The sequence below is a fragment of the Phalacrocorax carbo genome, chromosome 1, assembly GCF_963921805.1.
Source record: "Phalacrocorax carbo chromosome 1, bPhaCar2.1, whole genome shotgun sequence".
Classification (NCBI taxonomy): domain Eukaryota; kingdom Metazoa; phylum Chordata; class Aves; order Suliformes; family Phalacrocoracidae; genus Phalacrocorax; species Phalacrocorax carbo.
Window position 1 is genome coordinate 66,195,662 of NC_087513.1, and position 20,467 is coordinate 66,216,128.

At 39.3% G+C, this 20,467-nt stretch overlaps 1 protein-coding gene across 7 annotated transcripts in view; it reads right to left on the minus strand.

Annotated features, from left to right (window-relative positions):
• The window catches only part of DNM1L (dynamin 1 like), a 41,948-nt gene extending 24,889 nt beyond the window's left edge, over window positions 1-17,059 (minus strand). For 3 of the 7 annotated variants that reach the window (XM_064457700.1, XM_064457680.1, XM_064457690.1), the window contains exons 1-2: window positions 16,807-17,058; window positions 5,566-5,713 (exon numbers count right to left, since the gene is read on the minus strand). In XM_064457700.1, coding sequence (XP_064313770.1) covers window positions 5,566-5,713; window positions 16,807-16,908 — 250 coding nt within the window. In that variant the 5' untranslated portion in view covers window positions 16,909-17,058. Of the gene's footprint in view, window positions 1-5,565; window positions 5,714-16,455; window positions 16,685-16,806 lie in introns of those variants that run through there. The other 4 variants (XR_010373885.1, XM_064457667.1, XM_064457709.1 and 1 more) reach the window with 3 other exon arrangements.
• Window positions 17,060-20,467: the final 3,408 nt, after the last annotated feature.

Consider the following 20,467-nt stretch of genomic DNA (forward strand, 5'->3'; position numbering starts at 1 on the left):
CGTTTCTCATCATTTACTCATGGCAAGAATGAGAAAGAGTAAATTTTTTAACGTCACTGGAACTAACATTACTGTATGGGAAAGAAATCGGAGGTTTTGCATCAATCTGGCTAATGCTCAATTAAAAAAAACCAATTACAGCAGTTCTGAGAGATTTAAGAAGAGACAACATTAGCTATCACCCTTCTCAACTTTTAATTTGCTCAAAATATTTTTGGAAATCCCATTATAAAAAACCCTTTTTTTACTGAAGGGTTGATGAGTTTACAACTCTATATTTCTATGCGATGCCAGTATGGCACCGTGGAAGTGCAAGAATCAAAGCAAACTGGTGAAGACATTTTTGCACACGCCTGATGGGCACAAAATGAAAGTAGCACAGCAACAATCAATCCATTAATTTCAAAAGCCTAGTAGATCTGGGAAGTTATTTTAATGTCTTGCTCAGGTGGGTAAGTCAAAGCTTTATCATCAGTTGAAGTATGTTGATTTAGATGGACTGGATCCATTAAGAAAAAACAAACAAACTACTTTTAACCTTACTGTTCTGCAGGCACACAAGCTATGAAGAAGCCATTGTTAGGAGGCAGCTTTTGTTTGTCTTGGTTGGTAAATGGGCAAAAGTACATACCAATCTCCAAAATCAGTGCAAAATGAAAGGACTCATTAATTCCAGGTTATTAAACAGATTTAGCTTATTTACAGTTCACAGGAAATAAAGCAAAATGCACATACAGGAAGAAACTACAGTCTCTTCAAGATTGTATTGCTTGTCCCCTCTTTAAAATTGATTCTAAGAAAGTAAAGACAGGCATAAAGCCAGGAAAAAAAAAGATACAACAAGACACTGACACCATTGCATTTTAAAGATATGGACCAAGCTCTGTGCTGTTATGTCCCTCCTAGGGAGATGTAGTCCTCTTAGGACACACTACTTTAGTCTTAAATTACTGGTTTCGTGGCAGCATAAGAATTTGCAGCTAGGTACTAGGCTTAGTTTCAGTATAATCCATTTACTACCTAAAATACATATAAGAAAAGATGCATTCTAGTCAGAAGCACTGCACTTTAACTTGTTAACATCTACGGAGCAAAGGAGACTGAAAATTTTTTAAGCTTTAACAAGCCACAAGTTTTCTTTGCTATATATAATACAAGGGAAAATTGAAGCCATGATAAATGGCTTAGTCTTAACCTCAGCCTCAGTGCACATAGAAAAAGACGACAAAAAAAAAAAAAGAATGAACGCAGTCTCCTGAGGTGTACAGAAAATCTCACCTGGTACAAGTATAAGCTTTTAGAAGTTTCATTTTATACAGCAGGGAAACTCTTGCCCTGTTCTTCTGAGGAGGTCTGTACTGACACCCCTGTAATATGTGAGAAAGATTTCCCAATAGCTCTAACTTAATGCAAAGGAGTTTTAGGAAAAGAGGAAGGATTTGCATTACTCAAAATGCAAGGATGCTCAAGGCAAGAAGAGAACATTTTAATTAGCCTACATTCAACAACCCAATGTTCTGGTTTATATGAATAACGTTTTTTTATTTCTAGTGTCACTAGTAAATCAGCCTTCCCCCAGTCATGTTACTTTCCAGAAGCTTTTCAGGCAAAACTTTCAGGTGAATTAATCACCTGATTACAATCAAGATTCAATACCTGATAAAACTGTGCAGAATGACATTTTGGTCATTATAGAATTAAGTATTACAGGTTATAAGAAATAATTAAAACAGCAGCTATTAAGAACAAACAGATCCTGCCTTTCAGAAAAACATCTCCTCAATACAGCAACAGTCTGTCTGCTTTTCTGGCTTTTCATATCTTGGAGTGAGACTTAAACACTTTAGCTAATATACTGGAAAACTCAACACGATTACAGTATTTTCCTTAGCACTGTCCTCCACCAAATTGTTACTTGTTATCTCCTGTACTGCAACACTCTTTTCAGAAGCTCAAATGCAGTACAATGCTAACCGACTTCAGTTATTCATGTATCTCTTCTCCCTTCCTGAAGCAGTAGAAGTGTTCTGCATACAACGGGAGCACAAAGAAGCTGTTCACAATCATAAAAGGCTACCGCCACAGAGGATTTCTTGCATCATAGCAACGAGAACTTCCGAAATACTAAAAAGGACAAAAATCAGCAAAGCATGAAAAATCTTATCTGTTTTCCTAGCTTTCTAGCTCCCATACCTTTGCAGCTCTTGGATCCAGCAGACTACCATCTGAACTCTCTCCCCTGCCCCCCATCACCTCACCCTTTCCTTGCTCTCTTTCTCTAAATTTAAAGAAAATCCAGCCTGTGAAAAAAGTGCACATCTTCCAATCCCTTCTGTATATTGTACCATTTTTTCCATCCTTGACGCTAACTAGATGGCAAGCTCTTTTGAGTAACAGATCTTTCTCTCCTGCATTTCTAGAAAGTTAAGTACAATGAAGCAGCCCACCCTGTTTGGCAGCTAGGGGTAAGAGCTTCCTATCTGAAGTAGAGAGCAAAAAGCTCACAAAACAGAGCTGATTTAGCAATGGGTCTGTATTAATTATTCCTGTGTTCCATTTCCATATCAATTCTATCTGTTCAAAATTTGAACAATGTTCAGCTTCCTACCTTGGACATAAAAAAAAAAAAAAAGAACCTATAAACATTTACTAATTGACCATTCATATATTCCTTCCTCTTTTCCATTTCCTAACAAATAGATAAGCTACCAGAATAGGTCTTAGCTACAAGACCAATTTAGTAATTTACAAGACCAGGCCCAGTTCTCTCATAAATGCTGCTTCTCTTTCAATTTGATAAGAGAAGACCACAGTGTGGTATCAGCAAACACACTGTATGTGCTGAATCACTAGAGACTAACAATAAGCAACAAAAGCATGACGACCAAACCACACACATCTCTGTGGAATGTATGCATCAGTCTGAAATATATTATGAAAACACAGCACTTCATATTTAATGGAAAATTCATCTCTTGCTATTTTCTGAGTATCTTGATTTATTGCAGTGACCACCATACAAGGGTATCATGTAGCTCATCAGTGACTTTGAGGAACAGCAGCGATGATCTTTGCTGTAGCATGTTAGAAAATCAGAAGTTAGTTCCAATGTCTGGCTGCAATTCTTTCTCAACAATCTTTCCCAATGTACTCCCAGGAATAAAAAAAAATATTGGAAAAAACCCAAACAAACAAAAAACCCAAACCAACATGAATTGGTATTCTTTTGGCAGCTCATGTGCATCAGAAGATGTCAAAATTAAGCTATTGGGGAAAGACAATTTTTCTCTTCACAGTCATAAAGACAAGGCAATTGTCCATGCTTAAACCAATACCACCATAGAATGCCAAACTGCTTTGTGTTAAAAACAGACAAGCTTTCTGGATGCAAACACTCAAAGGTAAAGTTTAAGCTTATAAAAAACACAGAATAGTACTGTTTTAAATTGGTGTGTTTATATGTAATACTAGTACATATCTGGAGCAAGCATTACGATGGATGAAGATGACAAATCACAAAACAAAGAGGCAGTAGTATAGAAGTATTGTGCACACAGAGAGTTCATTACCAGCACATTCAGACAGCAGCATGCCTGATTTTCTTTTGTCCAATATTTAATTTGTAAAGAAGAAACCCCTCATCTGGAAAAAAATCCTTTTCCCTCTGGGAAATCCCAAACACACATTCAACCTGCCTCAACATCTACCTCATAACAAAAAAAAATATGACCTGTAATAGTATAGTGACTTATTACAGTGCCAGACAGCATAGCCAGGATAAGAGATTGCCATCTTTTTTCTTTCCAAGCTACTTTATCTCACCCTCTCAGATAGAACACCACAATGTGTACATATGCTAAACCAGATCAGTGACAAAATCATCTAGACCACGATTTGTCTGAATTTTGGAGGAAGAGAAATGGTATTTCACATGCAACTGGTAAGTGATAAAGGCTTGCCTGTTCTTAGTAAACAAGCCCACATCTCTCTCAAAGGAATATCAAGAAGAGATTATAACATGTACATCTTACATATTGATTTTTTTCCCCACAAAGATCTAAATGGGCCTTATAAATATTAATTTAGCCCAACATCCTTATGCAATATCATTATCCCATTTTAAATTGAAAATCTGAATCCCCAGATCAAGTACAACCTACAACACAAAGGCTCTGCCTTGACTCAGAATACTGTAATTATAATACCATCTTTTATACCTGTAAAGTTGCAGAGCAGAACAACAATCACACAACTCTGAATCAAAGCATTCTGAAAAGTACTAGAAACTATACACTGCACAATGCAAGTAACATAAAACCACATTTGAAGAGATCAAACGTGCCATTGCTAAAAGGTTGCCCAGAGACACTCTGAATTGTCCACCCTTGGAGGTTTACAAGGCCTAACTACATAAAACCCTGAGCAACCTGGTCCTGAATTCAAAGTAGGCCCTTTTTTGAGGAGGAGGTTGGAATAGAGGCCTTCCAAGATAATTTCCAACCTGAACTGTCCTACAATCTCTCACAATCCAGCATACCCTGGATTGCACCCTAAAAGTTCTTAATTGCTGTGAACCCAAATTGTGTTCTCTGCTTGCTGCAATAATAAAAATGGGAGCCTAAACCTCTTAAATTGCACAATATTAGCAATTGTCCTTCAGAAACCAAAGGCTATAAATATTACATGAAAACAAATACTGTAAAGAACTTCTGATACCTTGACTTACTAATGCTAGAAGTTTTAAAACTTCTAGCACAATGAGAATTAATAATTATAGCCCCAAGTTTATCATGTCATCAAAAGCTTGTGTATTTTACTGTCTATATCAAAAAGCTAAGATTTATCTTATGATCAGAAGGTGTATAAGCCCCTGCTGCTCTTTCCTAAGATTGGGGCACTCGTTAGAGAACAAGTGTTTAAATTCCCAAGGGACAACTGAGATTACTTTCTTGATCTGCTGAAGGATAATATAGGAACACTGCAGAAGGCACAAGCTTCCAACTAGGCATCTCCAGAACATTTACAGTGGTGTTCTTGATGCGCTTGGAATCTCTCAGTGCAGCCCAGTAAGGTAGCACCTGTAAGCTACAGAACACACCCATTAAGTTCCATTTGCCTCTAATACGATGTTTCCATTTCTCCTTCTCCCCCTCTATTCACAGCTTACCTATTTCCTAACCCCCTTCTAAAAAGTCACATGCTCATCCTCTCAAGGAAGAACCTTATTTATATAGCAAGAGAGATGGGGAAGAAAAACACACAAAAAAAATCATGTTCTCTACACTCTAGACAATCATTATCGTAACTGAAATGCTTCCTTTGGTCTGCTTTTCTCAAAAACATTTCCTAAGAACAAACAGGAAAGCTTAAAACATTGAAGATATTTTGAATATCCAGAAGATTTTTACTTCATGACATTTGCTAAATGGACAGAACAGATGTGACAACAGCTGTGTTTTCTTCCAAGTAAATTTTAAAAAGCACAATTGATCTTTCAGTCAAAGAACAAGAAAGATTAAAAGCCTCCTTCCTACTAGGCAAAACACACTCTTGGATCACACTTACCATTTTCATCTCCAGCTGTTTTCCGACCATCCTCTGGGGAAACATGCACCAGCTGCAGAATAAGGGGTCTCCGGGTGACAACTCCAGTACCTCGTGGGAGCAGATCCCTCCCCACAAGGCTTTCCAACACAGAACTCTTTCCACTGCTCTGAAAATTGGAATACAGCTACATGATTTTCTTAAACATCAAAATGCTGTAATATTTTAGTTTTAGCTTGTTTTCAATCACACCTACAAACAGTACTCTGTTCCGTCCTCTGCTATACAGTGCCTGCAAGAGCATCTGATAGACTCACTGCACCTCACACAGTGGTATCACATTGCATAGGCACACTAAAGGATACAGGTCTGCTATAAACTAGTAACTGTCTAAACCCGCTTGGGATACTTAAAAGCCATTTACATGCATGTATAGTCTTTCTCTTATGGCAAAATTAAACATGTAATAGGTTTCAGAAAAGTTAATAAACTATTTAACATTCTACCTCAAATATTAACCTCTCCAGAAACATTTTTTGAAAAGAAAACAATTATTTTTCTTCACAATGTTCAGAAGGAAATTCTGTGTCTTCTACTATGTCATTTTCTAACATCTTGCAGTAACACTTCACTCTGTAGACTAAGAAATCTAACCTTCTGTTAATATTAACATGGACTGGCCACGTTAATACTAACAGGAATATTATACAAAAAGATAGTAACTATGCACACTTGACTATATTAAGCTATTATACATATTACTTTCAGGGTTTTTTTTTTATAATGTATTATATCAGCATCATAAGTGCAGGCATTGTTTTATACTCTAAATATATAAACATTGTTTTATACCATCTCTCCCCCTCTGTGTGTATATATAAGTATTTACAACTGAATTGACTGCAAACATCTGCCTACATAATAACAAACTATAAGAAGCTGTGAAATACTTAAAGGCTGTGAAATTACAAATTCATTTTGAGAGTCTACATTTAAAATGTTCTGTAGCACTTTCTGTATAAAATGCAGAATTGGGCTACATGGTCCAATAAGCAGCTGTGAACACATGGGTTTTAACAGTGATTCAAGACTACCACCATGTTAAAACTAACAACAAACAATAGACCAGACAGGTCAACATAATACTTTGAATGTCTGACCGATAAGATTTTGTCTTTTTAATAGAACTGTATTAAACTCTTCCAGATTTCTGCAGCTGGAAAGTCAACGTGGGCGTGCCATGAGAAAACCTGCTCTGACAATCACTGCCATCAGCTAGGAAATATTTCTATGTTAACGCTACTACCAAACAATTCTCTTAAAAAAACCAAAAACAAATACACCACAAAACAAAAAAAAGCAGATGGTTCTGACAGCTAGAATGTGCATTACTGCTATACAACCTCAGTTCAGTTTACCAGTTCTGAAAGAAGAGATTCAAGACTTCAAGTAAATCATAAAATGAATACATAACCAAACATAACACAAAATAAAAAGTGTTGAATATCTTTTAAATATCATACAATTAGTGACATCTTAGGTGACTTTTCTAAAAATGAAAAATAGATTGGCATAGATCAAGCCACAGAGCACTATCAGACAACACATTTCTACTAGTGCAGTAAGACAAGACATACTACATGAGAGCATTAGAACCTATTAAGTAAGACTTCTATGCAGAAGCACAAAATAAACATTAAAATAGAGGGCCAAACCCCTATAAAGTTTAACAACAACAAATGAAAGCCTTCTTTTCTTCTAACACTTTACTGCGTAACTATGCTTTATGGCTGTTTCATGAGCAATGTCATTTGTCTCAGTAGGTGATTAACAAGCCAATGCAGACTGTGTATATTCTTCAAAGTAAATCTAAGTCAAAATTTGAGCGTAGTGAGGTCAACCATCTAGAAAGAGTTGGGAGATGCATGGTCACAGGAAACAGAAAGCCTTGTTGAGATTTTTTTCTTCAGAAGACGCCCCTAGAAAGTAATTAATAATTTTCTTCAACTGACCTTCTCCAATCAGCTTTGGACACCTTCCATGCAAGGAGCTTATTACGACAGGACATGGGGCACTGAAAGCTTACCAAAGAGTAACAGAAGAACAATCTGGCCAAAGCACAAGCTAGCTCTAGAAGCCTCCCATACAGAGCTCTGCTGTAGCACACTTCTGAAGAATTACTGATATTACAGAAGGTAAAAAACCATGTATTTCAGAGCGACAAACAACAAACCACTTCTTAACAAATGTCATAATTTAAAACAAGTGAAATGCCTGCTCAAAAAGATGAGACGTGATAAAGGTTCATTGGCTGCATTGGGAAAAATAACTCCAACCCACCAGGGTTTCATTTATTAAAAATACTTTAAACATCTCTTGAGCAAGTTTTCTTACACATGGGTAGAATGATCACTCGGTCTCAAAGGGCTGGAGGTGAGATTAGATGAAGTGGCTTCTCCTGAATGTACAATTGAAGCAGAGAAGGGATAGTAATAAATATCTGAAGTCCTCACCAAGAACATCACCAAGGCAGGAAACCAAAATCCATGGGAAAAGTTGCTGCATGCTACTTGCTCATTGTTTAGTCTTTCCCAAAGAGTGGTGTTGCAGGAAGCTGAGATGGGCGCACACCAAACTACATATGGGACTACACCACTGTGTCTTACGCCACTCCCACAGTTATTTTTGGATGTAGAACGAACGATCTGGATCCTTTGCAAATGTAAAGTCATACATTAGATGAGACACTACAGTACTCCACACAGCAGGAAATTTGTTTCAAATTGCATTACGTTGCATTATTAAAGCAATCTGTTCTTGGAACATAATACAGTATCTAATGATACACTCAGTCTGGGCCCCATACACGTCCATTACCAAGAATTGTCTGGGAACATGGTAAGGAAAGCGGTAAACACAAAGCTGATCTTTTTCTGCCAGTGGGGGGAAGCGATGGATATGAATTCTGTTCAGAATACACATTGAGTTCAGCCAGTCCTTCATACAACAGATGTAGACAGAGACCAATACTGATGACCAAAGGTACCACAGAATTTTTAGGCATCAATCTGCAGCAGCATCATGCTTGTTTTGTCATCTCATTGGAATGCTCATCACAATCTCAAGCATAGACTGAAATGCATAGACTCATGAAATGAGTCTAGAAAAGCATTAGCAACTTCTAACCTTTTGTGGCACATCAGACAGGTTTTCCTCTGGACCCACACCTCAGCCTAATTTGAAATATCTGTGAGCTGTGGTATCTAGAGGAAATTTAGATAGATTCCTCAGAACAAAAGGGCAAATACAGGAAGACCATTGTGTCAAACTTCCATTGCTGAGTGTTTAACACTCTGCTCTCTTAACCATCATCAGTCTCACAGATAAGCATCTGAGTTTGATGGATGGTAAGACCATTTTTCCTTTAAGTACTAAGACAAGATGATGCACCCAGGGACTTAAATATTGTATTTCAATACACACTGACAGAATATATGGTGTAAATCTTATCAGCTTTTTCACCGTCTCCTTAACAGTTATATTTTCACATTCTCGTCATCATCTTCAGGTTAATTTAAAACAATCAAGGTTGAAGGGCAGAATAACAGGGAAATGATTGTGCACTTGCTCTCACAAATTAAAAAGCTAAAATCGGTAACAACCACGATCCACTCCAGAAAGCCAGAACCTCTATTCTTTAACAGTCCTAATGATCTTGCTTTGGCCTCCCTATCCTTCATTTCTTCTTTACTTGTCCCTGCATGTACTACTTAAGCATCAAGAGGCATTTGCTCCCATCCATTACGATAATTCTTATGAGAAAATTTGATTTGCAACCTGCTGTATTAATAACATTTTTTCATTAACTCAGAAGCTGGACAACTATAAAGTCATGCACTGCTGCTTCATTAACAGCAAGAGATGTTACTTTCAAAAACACTTCAGGGTTGTTGACAAGTGAAATGGAAGAGGCTCTGTATTGAAAATTTTGAAGTAACGCTATGAACCATGCACATTCATCGCAAGCATTTACTTCACCAGCTTGCTTATTCTTTTTCCAAGTCCTCATTAGCATTCCTAATTTTAGAAGACACGTACCCTGTATCCAACAGCATGCAAAGATGCCTTCTCCATATCCAAAAGAGAACCCTGACCTAATCCTCTTCCATTATTGATAGTTACCCTCCACTTTGAGTCCCATCTATAAGTACAAAGGCCTAGAAGACCCTGCTGGTGAAGCCTAAGGCAAATAAAGCACCAAGTGCCTCAGGCCTGTCCATATTCACTGTCATTGAATCACCAGTCACAGTTGCAACAAGCCTGTATTTCCCTAATTTCTCTTTTTTCTTAACTGCTGATGCAGTGCTGGAAGTTCTTGTTGCCTTTGATGTCCCTTACCAGTTTCAACTCTAGTTGAACGTTGACTTTCTTAATACCATCTCTGCATATGCAGGCAGTATTTTTATATCCTCAAGCGAGCTTGTCCTCACTTCTGCATCCTGCATGAGTCTTCTGCGTTGATGCTCAAGTCATAAGCTCCCTTCACACTGCTCTCCTTACATGTTTACTCATTTTCCTGAGCATTGGAGGACAAAACAGCAGTCCACACAACGAGGTTGTCCTTAAAGGTATGCCATGTCTCTTGCATTTCACTGTCCTGTGACTCTCTGGATCCCACCAATTAGCTCAGTAAGTAAGGTAAAGTGTGCTCTTATTCTTAGGAAGTCCATGCAGCAAGAAGGTAATGAACACAAAGACTCACCTGGAGTCTCACTGACACACAAGAACCATGAAGTTGGTTTTTTTTTTTTTTTTACAGTCATTTGCTCAGATTATTGATTATTGCATATTTTGCATATTATTAAAATTATAATGGACTTGTTTCAGCTGCAACGAATTTCAAGTCATCTTACAAGAATCTGCCTTCCTTCTGTCTATCTTTAGACTTCATAATTGCTTTGTAGAGCCAATGTAAAATAATCTGTGGGAAAAAACCTTTATAAGGAAACATGTCCAATAAACTACTGGGGAACTTCCAACAAGAAAACTGGTTGAAAGGGGTGTAAACTTTATTCATTGCTTTTGATAGAACAAACTGATAATTTTTTTATCTGATCAAATAGGAAAAAACTGCAAAGAATTCCTGCAACACAATACAGATTTACTGCAGGAGAGCACAAGAAAACAAAAAGGCACTGATGTCAGTATTCCCTATGACTTTTTCAGAGGCACAACAATAACAAACATTTGAGAATGACAATAAGGAACTGCAAAGTGGAAGAGATTTCTGCTCAATGAGATATAGTAATTCCTGAAGAATTCTCTTGAGAAAAGCAATGCATCTACTTTGACACCCAAGGCAGAATAGTGGCAATTTTGCAGTTTCTGTCATACAAGAATTATAAAAGTCCTGCTGGCTAAATCATGCTCTTGGCAATACCTACATATATGGTTTACTAAATTTTAATTCTATTATTGAAATATAAGCTAATGCATTTTTTGGGGGGTCTCATCCATAGCAATATTACCCAGATAGGTGCTCTGAAAAGAAGTTCTCTGCAGTAGCTACCCTGGAACAGTTCAGCATGCTATAACTAAAGAGCCGCAAGTTTTTTTTTTCTTTCTTTGTTTTCCAAATATGAATTATTCTGAAATAAAAGATCAGCACACATGCAATGCCAGAGCAGTTCCACAAGGAAACTGCTTTGGTTGGAAGAGCTATTGTGGCAGGATTTTCCTATGTGAACTAGGGACACCCCATGCTAGGCTGGCTCTAAACAGCCAATAAATTTTTAAAAATTCTGTAGTTATAAGCAGGCCTGATGAATTATTGCAAGACATTATCTGAAACAAAATTATACTTTTAGAAAGATGCAGAAGAGCTAGCAGGCTGATCCCAACTTGAGAAAGCAGTGAAACCAGCATAATGCACTGCTGGCTGTTGCAAAATACATTTCCTCTGTGAAGGATATTGTCCGGATTACAAGACTGTTGTTACTGCAGGCCATTCCCCATTCCGTTGAGTAGAGAGCTTTCCTGATCAGTCAGAAAGAACCTGGAAGCCACAGGAACTCCTTCCACAAAAGACAGCTTATGTTGGAGTAGTAAGGAAAGCCAGAATTTCCACAACTCAGAATTCTCCAGGAATCCTGTATTTACACCATATCTAAATGTAGATACATGCAAAACAACTGCAGAGATAAAAGATTTGCAGATGTATTCTTTCTCAGTACATCAATTCCCAAAGTCCTCCAATAATTTACTCCAGGAAAAAATACCTCATGTAATTACAAACAATGAGTACAGACAACTGCTCTAAATTAGATCATGGAACTGTGATATTTGAAGATCTGCATTTCAAAGCCTTACAGACTGACCTTACATGGTATTGCTTATACTACTATATTCATTACTTTTTCAGTAAAATGAATCAAAACAAAACCAATTTGTACCTTCAAATTTAAGAAGTTCTAAATAGCAGAGGGTTTTTTTTTTGCCCTTTCGTGTTTTGTTTTTTTTTAACGTGAAAGCCAGTCAACCTTCTGGCTACTACATGAACAAATCTTTTCCAGGAACTACACAGCCATTTTTCTCCAGATTCTGAAATGCATTCACCAGGGCTTTCTGCTTTAATACTCTTCCCCTTCATTTTCCTGAAATCGTTCCCTTTGCACTGTCCCCTGTGGACAAGATACAAGATCCATCCGTTCTAATTAAGATACAGGTTTTCCAAGAAACACAAGATGGACAGGACCCTGGCAGCAAGCATACAAAACTTGGCGGGGTGGGGTGGGGAATACCACTTCATTTACATCCTTCTAAAACTGTGTATTCTCTCCACTCTTCCAAAATAACTGGGCGTTTGCAAACAAAGAAATCAGCATCTTCATTTAAAAGACGCTTAATATTGCTTTCATATTAAACATCTGTAGAGATTAAAGGCAGGATGAGGAAATCACAGTTACTAGACCTATAATTTTAATTCACATAAAGTCTGCACATAGACACAGTGAAAATGCCATCCTTCCAGTCATAGAAGCCTTCAGGACCTAAAAACTATAGCTGTTCAGAAACAGAGAGGGCCCATCAAAGAAAAGAAACAGCACAATGCAAAATGTTCTTTGTACTATATAATTTTAGCAGCAAAAGTTATATCATGTCTGGTAAATGTAAACAGCTAATTAATGTCAGCTTCACTTTGCTGCTTGTCTGAGACAGACACCAGAACAGTCAGGGCATGATTTGACAGGAGGAATGGATGGCAAAAAGGAAAACAGTTACGCCCAAGATCAGCTACAGTGAATGTCAGGTATCAAAGCAAACAAACAAAAAACAACAAATCAGGAAGCTTGCAAAACATTTGGGAGAGAACAAACAAGCTCTCTCCAGCCAGCATAGCCAGCACTGACGCTATGCTCTGGTTCCATCCCCTTTTACAAATGTAGATACAACTGTCTTTTTGCATCTGCTTGAAATCCCAGGAAAGCTCACTGGACCAAAAACAAAACAAAAGACACACCACACACACCCCCCTTGGCATAGGGTTATGGGGTTTTCCTGGATGCTTGGTACAAGCTGGAGTTTCCTTCACCTAAAGTTGGCTTTTCAGACAATATAGGATACATTGAATAAACTGAAGTGCCTTAAGTTTCTGTTCCCCTGACCTTCCCCGACAGGGAGAGGTCACAGAAGCTCTGTAGAGTATGTGAAGTTTAAGACCATAAAGCCAGTCTCTCTCAAATGAGATGCGTTGATACAGCATCCACTTGATTCTTCTCCTTATCCCAGTAGCCAGGACCATAAATTAACTACCCATTGCTGTCAACTTCTTAACAGGCAAATTAGCATCCTAACTGTTTAGCATAACAGAATATACTGTTATACATATTCAAATGCTCAGGCTATCTGTTATCTCAGATCAAGAAACCTTCCTTCTTAGCAACAGAAATTGGCTTAGCGTTGAAATATCAAACGTGATACTTACTCCAAACAGCAGAAAAAGAAATAAATGTAATGCTCATCTGTGAGCCAAGCATAGAGGCTAACGAAACAGCTCTTTCAGATGGAAATATCCAACAGAACAGTCTATGTTAAATATTGTACACTCCTCATTTAAAGTCCCAAAATAGCATTAACTGAAGACTGAGCAAAAGTACTATATAAATGTATACCTGAAAGGTCGTTTAAAAACCTCATTGTGAATTTCATTTTTTGCTAGATCAATTTCACCATGAGATCTCTACTAGAATCAACACTACCAAGTGCAAATAAAGTCCACAATCTGTTCTTGTAATGTCAGTATTGGAAGAGCTTTCCTACAAAACTGACACTAAAGTTTGTATATAATTAGTTTGATGACTTCTGAAAACCCAAAAGATATTCCAAGAACTAATGACCTGAAAAAAAATAAAAGCAATTCATTTTTACACATCTCTAGGCAGAGAGTTTGTTGTTTGTGTTTGTTTAAAATTTGTTCTGGAACTCATGCCCACTTTCCTAGTGTAGACGTCTTATTTTTGTGATATCATCTGTGTGCCCTTAAGATACAAAAGACCATAACTAACCAAGCTTCTTCTCTTCCCCTTGACTTCTTCTATTACAGTTTTAATGTGTTTGGTTGAGGCACTTCAATACCACCTTGTTATCCCTTACAAGTAAGGATCACACAGCATTTGTATAAAACACATCAGAAGGTTGGGTATTACAGTATTATTGAACAAATATTGTTTATAAAGTATTCCCAGCCTGGACTATTTGGGGTTTTTTTTTTTGTACTCCAGTAATACAGTTCTAAAAATGGAACTGAAATACTGAACCAGGGAAAAAATAGAACATCTCTCTGGGAATGAAAAAAAAAACCTGAAATAGTGATGAAAAGTTGGCAGTCTGAGGGTGTCCTCCAACTTCTATCAGCAGCAAATAGCCTTCAATTTTCTTAACAGACCTTGTACTAGGATAGAGAAATAACTTACATAGTATTTATGTGGAAAATGAGAAGGAATTCCCATACGACTGAGTGACAGGAACACTGCTAGAAGTAGTGCAAGAGACCATCTGAATGTGTAAAATTTACTGAGAAATATTTTGCAATTAGTATCAAAATCCATTTAGAAAAAAGGAAAAATTTAGACACTTCAAATGCTCAGAAGACAAGGACGATAGAAAATTAATCCAAAACAACAGAGGAGGGGCAAAGGGGACATGGGAAACAAAACATGCAAGAATTAAAGCAGTTTCTAGTTCTACATACTCTAGAAAAGAAAGAATTAACTTGACACACAGAAGTAGAAATATATAAGAACTAAAGAAAGACACAAGCACAAAACAATAAAAGGGTAGAGAAGAGATTCAGAGGACAGGTAAGAAAAATCAACAGCAAAAACTACTTAAAAAACATTTTTCTTCTCCTTGTTGAACATATAAAAAGATCATTTAAGGAAAGAAACAGGCAAACTGGAAGGAAAGAAAGCATAAATCAATTAACAGCATTACAGAAATCTGTAACGCAGAAATCTTCACTGGTAGCATTTGTTTCCTACAAAGAAAAATGGAGGTGCAAAATTCAAAATTGTTTGTGAATATCATTCTAAGAAGTAAAAGTAAAGACTGTATACTAGCAGGCTACAAACAAAACAACTATGTGAACAAACTTAAAGGCCACAGAGCACTTAACCAAAAATACCTCAAGAAACAAGACTGTTTCAAGGCACATTTCAAAAAACCATGGAAGCAAGCTACCAGAAGCAAACTATCAGCTCTTAAATTATTAAGACTAATTGCACAAAATAATCATTCACAGAATTACCACGTCAGTAAAGATAATTATTGCTTCCAACAACCTGACTAAAAACAAAACAAAAAAAACCACGATACTGCTTGCTAGACATTTTGCTGTATGTTTTCCCAGAGTCTATAAAGGACGCTGTTTTAGCATGCTAAGAAATAGCATAGTAATTGAAGGGGTTTTATGAATATACTGAATACAGCACTAAATGGATATTAATACTGATGGGTAGACTATTAAAGTCAAATACCGTCTTAATGCTTAGCACCTACTGTACACACTTATGAAAAGTTAACTAGGACAAAGTTGTTTAAAAGGATGATATGAAAAAAGTCACTTCAATGCATTTCATAAAATGAAACAAGAAAAAATACACAGAAAAATGCCACGCCTCTGCCTTGCACTTCCTGTTGCGAAACTACACTAAAACAAAAAAACAACCAAAAAAACCCAAACAAAAAAACCCAGCTTGCTTGTACGATTTTTAATGTGAAGGACATTAAATGTCTTCATAAAGTGATGGACTCCTGTCAGCTACAAAAATAGCAAGTACCTAATATAGCTTACCAGTGCAAAGTCTCTCCCACCCTATTCAAGAATCTTAGATCTGTCTTATAAAGCCGCTGATATCAAAACAATAAATCTCATTTATATCAGTAAAACAGAATGACAGCTGATTCTCTCACAACCAGTTTGACACTGCAGCTGGTTTTGAGCAAACCTATTCCATGCTCCAGCAACGTGCAAGCTTTAAACATACAGCTCACGTGTTTTAAGTCATATAATGAGATCCCTGACTGCAGAGTAGTTGAAATTACCGTCTTAGGCAGGCATGCTGTTGTCAAGTAACATCACACGTCCAATAAGCACTGTTAATTTCACAGAAAAAGAGAGATCCATTAACTTCAAGTTTTAGTTGTGTTTAACGTTTCATTTTCAATTTCCTCATGACTGCTGCGGTTCTGGTCACGCATATTTCGCTGCCAAAAGTTTTGCTGAAGAACGGCATCCCATTTGAGTAGATCTGGAAGGGCCTGAGCCACCTTCGAGCCCAGCAGCAGCGCCTTCGGGCTGAGACGCGCACGCTGCAAAACTTACGGCCGACAAAGGCTGGCTTCGCCTCTCACCTTCATTCCCCACCATCAGCTAAGACAAAGAGGTCCAACCGGCAGAAGAACTCGCAGCAAAGGGAAAACGGCCGCTCGAACCGCTACCGAGAAGCGCGAAGGGGAGGGAAGGCGGTGGAAGGGGCGCACCCATTGCAAATGGTGGGGAGGCAGAGGAGCACGGGGAGGGAATGGGGGGGGACGCGGGCAGCCGAGGGCGGCCGGCGCCCGCCCCGGCCGCCCGCGTCCCCCCGTGCCCTTGGCGGAGGCGACGGCGGGTCAGAAGCACCGGAGGCGCGACGGACGCCTCGGCTTTGCCCTCAGGGCGGTGAGGGCCCGCGCCTCCCGCTCCCCCACCCCGCCCCGCCTCACCTGCGTGCCCACCACCACGATCTGCGGCAGTTGGATAATGTCGGCCCCCACCGTGTTAAACACATCCTGCAGCTTGTTAATCACGGGGATCAGCGCCTCCATAGCGGCGGGGGAAGGGCGACAACCGGAGGGGGGGGGGGGGGGAGAAGGCGTCGGATGAATGAAGGCGACCGGGCAACGGCTGCCGTCAGCCGCCCCCTCCGCCTGCCGCCATTGGCGCCGGCCCCCGCGCACGCCGCGGCACCCAGCAGGCGCTGCGCGACCGCCGGGCGCTGCGCGGCCGCCGACGCCGCTAGGCATTATGGGAGTTGTAGTGCGGGGGGGGGCCACCGCCCTGAGGCGGTACCCGGCCCTCCCCCGCCCGCGGAGGCAGAGTTTCAGCTTTCCAAGCGCTCGGGGGCCAAAAACATTTTGAAAATCGGGCAGCGCGGCCTCTGTGGTCCTGTAGTACAAGCCATTCCCCGGTTTTATTCTATCCTCTGGCACGTTAAAGCTGATCCCTCCGAAGATCATCGGGAGCGTGAGCCGAGGGGCTGCAGGCAGCCCGCGTGGGGGAGGCAGGCCCCATCGCCGCCCAGGGTGGTTGCCAGAGGTGGTTTTTAGCAAGCAGCGTGGAGCGGCAACGTTTATTCAAGGCACCGTGTTTTGAAAACCCTTGAAAAGCCGGAAACGACAAAACCCGTGCCCCCACTGCCCTCACCACTGCTTCGCTCGCTGTGGCATCGCTGCTGCCCAAATACCTCAAGGAAAGGTGCTGAATGGCAAACTGCTAGACCATGTCAGCATCTGGTCTCACAAAGCCAATGGAGCAGGATAATAAAACTGCTGGGGGCGGGGAGGAAGCGTTATGGACATCTCGTCACGGCGAGAAAAGAACTGGAGAAGAGCTGGTCCTGCAAACTGCAGCAGAAAGAATGTTCTCCCACTTATCGTTCATGTGCCAAGAATTATAATGGTCAGATTTTAAACTGCCGTATTGATTCTGACTGCTTTTTTGTGGATATTTTTGTTTTCACTGCGTGTCAGCTAATCTCAGGTGCATGATAGTAGGTTTGGATGAGGTGTCTGGCAGGGCTTGGGAAGTGGGAAACTATGTGAGATCTAATACTCAGCTGCACTGTATGAAAAGATAGACTGAAACCAGAGGATGACTTGTGATGCGAGATCACAACAAATAAGCTGTCTGATCTTTAAATGGCTTTCCCTTGAGCACATTTTCTCCAAGATAAATTATGCATATGCTAGCACTGAATTGTAGTCTGGCTTTGTCCTTTGTTGTAAACCACAGATTAAAAATGCTTCCAAAAATTTCAGGTTCTAGATGGTATTACAATTTGTATTCTTATTCTATACAAATTAGTCTTTTCCAGTCCTCATGTCCTGAAACCCTCAAATGTTGAAGGAAAGAACATACAAAGGAAGTACATCTATATATAATACATTCTTACACCTTTAAAACTAAGGTATCTTTATTGTATATATATTTTATATATATGTATATGTATCTTTAGAACAAAGTTTCTTATTCTTACCCAGGAAATTTCACACTGCTTGTCAGAGGACTCATGTTTTCTGATAAAAGCATAAAGATGGCTAAGCAAATTGAAACAATCAAAAACCGGTGTATTCAGCAGAGAGGGAAACAGTTAACGTGTGTAAAACTTTGTATAGAAGGTTCTGGATGACATGTTGGTGAGGGGTTCTTGTTATAACTGTACAGGCATGATTATGTAGCAGTTTCACCCATTAGCTTTCAGTGTGCTGGGGCTGATTGCTCTGAGAGACCATTAATACCAGGATGCCATTTGGCATCTGCCTCTCCTGCTTCCAGAACAATAGCAAACGTTCCCCGAATTGTACACCTGACACGGCAAATACTCTTTCAAAGGGTTTGCTGTTCCCTGTCTAGCATGGAGCCTTGTCTCGACTCATTCCTTGAGTCCCTGGAAGGAAAAAAAAAAGAAAGAAGGTGATAAAAATAAAAGGCACCCCTGTTGCACAGGAATAGAAGCTGCTGGCACCTAGAGTAGATGCATAACACCATCTTATTTCTCTGTGAATCTTTGCTCCTGCCACTTTTGTTTTGCCATATGACCTCATGGACACCACTGTGAAATGGAGCAAGTGCAACCTGGTTTGAATTTTAATTTAGACCAGAAGTGGGACATCTTGGATAGAACATAGAACTGGAAAAGTGTCGGAGAGGCACAACAAAGATGGTGAAAGGTGTGGAACAGCTTCAATATCAAGACCAACTAAGTAAGCTAGAAGCCTTCACTCTACAAGAGGAATGGCGAGGGGCAGGGATGATTAGAGATCTGTGCAACCATTAGCAGCCTGGAGTTGGCCAAAGACCATTGGTTTTGTTTACTCTCCCTTCCAATACAAGTATTTTGGGAGCATCTAATGAAACGGAAGGAGCCAGATCAGAACAAAACAAAGACAGTAGCCCCTCACGGGTGGGTTGTTGAGCTCCTTGCCAAAGGATGTTGTAGAACTGTAGTAAAAGTTGAAGTTGATTCCGATGGTGTTTGGACAAATTTAAGGAAGAGAAATGTAATGCATGTAAATAAGTAGCTAGGTAGGAATGAAATCTAGCTCTGGATGTTTCTGAGCTGACAGTGGTTGGAAGCCGGGAGAATATGATGCAGATTTGCTGTGTGTGCTTGCCCTTTAGTCTGTCCCAGTATGGCTATTCTTAGAATTTTATCAGTATAGTATTTCAAGAAGCACACAGAGAAAATATCAGTTGCTGAACTGAGTTGAGATAGCCTGGTCTGTCCAGCAGAGATGTCGAAAGGCCTATCAAGGGCAGGATGCCCAAATGGAGAAGCACAGCACAGATGGAGGAAGTGAATTAGTGAAGGGAAGCAAGAAGAAAGGGCTAAAGAAGATGTAAGCTGAGGAAACATCAGAATGCAAAGTTTAACACTTTGTACATTTCTGGCTAAAAAGTGGGAGGCAGAAATGCCAGTGCTCTGAAGTGTCATGTCCTTCACCAACTTACCAAATCCAGCACTTCCCGCAGCTGGGTTGATTGTGCCAAAGCAATAAACATTTTAATAAGCAATGGACTTCTGTAGCTTTAACTCTAACTTACCATGGCTGACTTGTATTGTACTGAGCAAGAAACTCAAAGACCTGATAAAAGGCAGTAGTAATCAAACTGGTGATTTACTGAAAGTTAATTGACAGGAGGAAACAGGAGCTGCCATGCTGAATCTGACCTGATATCAATCTACCTCAGACTCTCATCTCTAAGATGGTCGAGCACCAGTCCTCTGGGGAAATTATAAAAATGCAGTAATGAGATCTCCTGATCCCAAAACTATGTATTAGATACTTTTGATATTGTTGTAAGATCTGAAGTAGACAGTTCAATATTTCTTCTGTTTTATGTTACTGGAAACTAGATTGCTTAATTTACCATGTGATAGTTTTTTTGTCCCATCATGATAAATTCTTGGCTCCAGTGACATCCTCTGAGAGTAAATTTCATGATCTAATTATGCATAGTGCAAAACTTCAGTTTGGTGTCAGTTTTAAATTTGTCATGTTCTAATTTCATTATCAGCTTGCTTGGTTTTATGTTTGAAGTCAGGAGAACAGACTTTCCAGTCTTTCTCCTCTATGATATGAATTTCTTTATAGCTTTGCATCA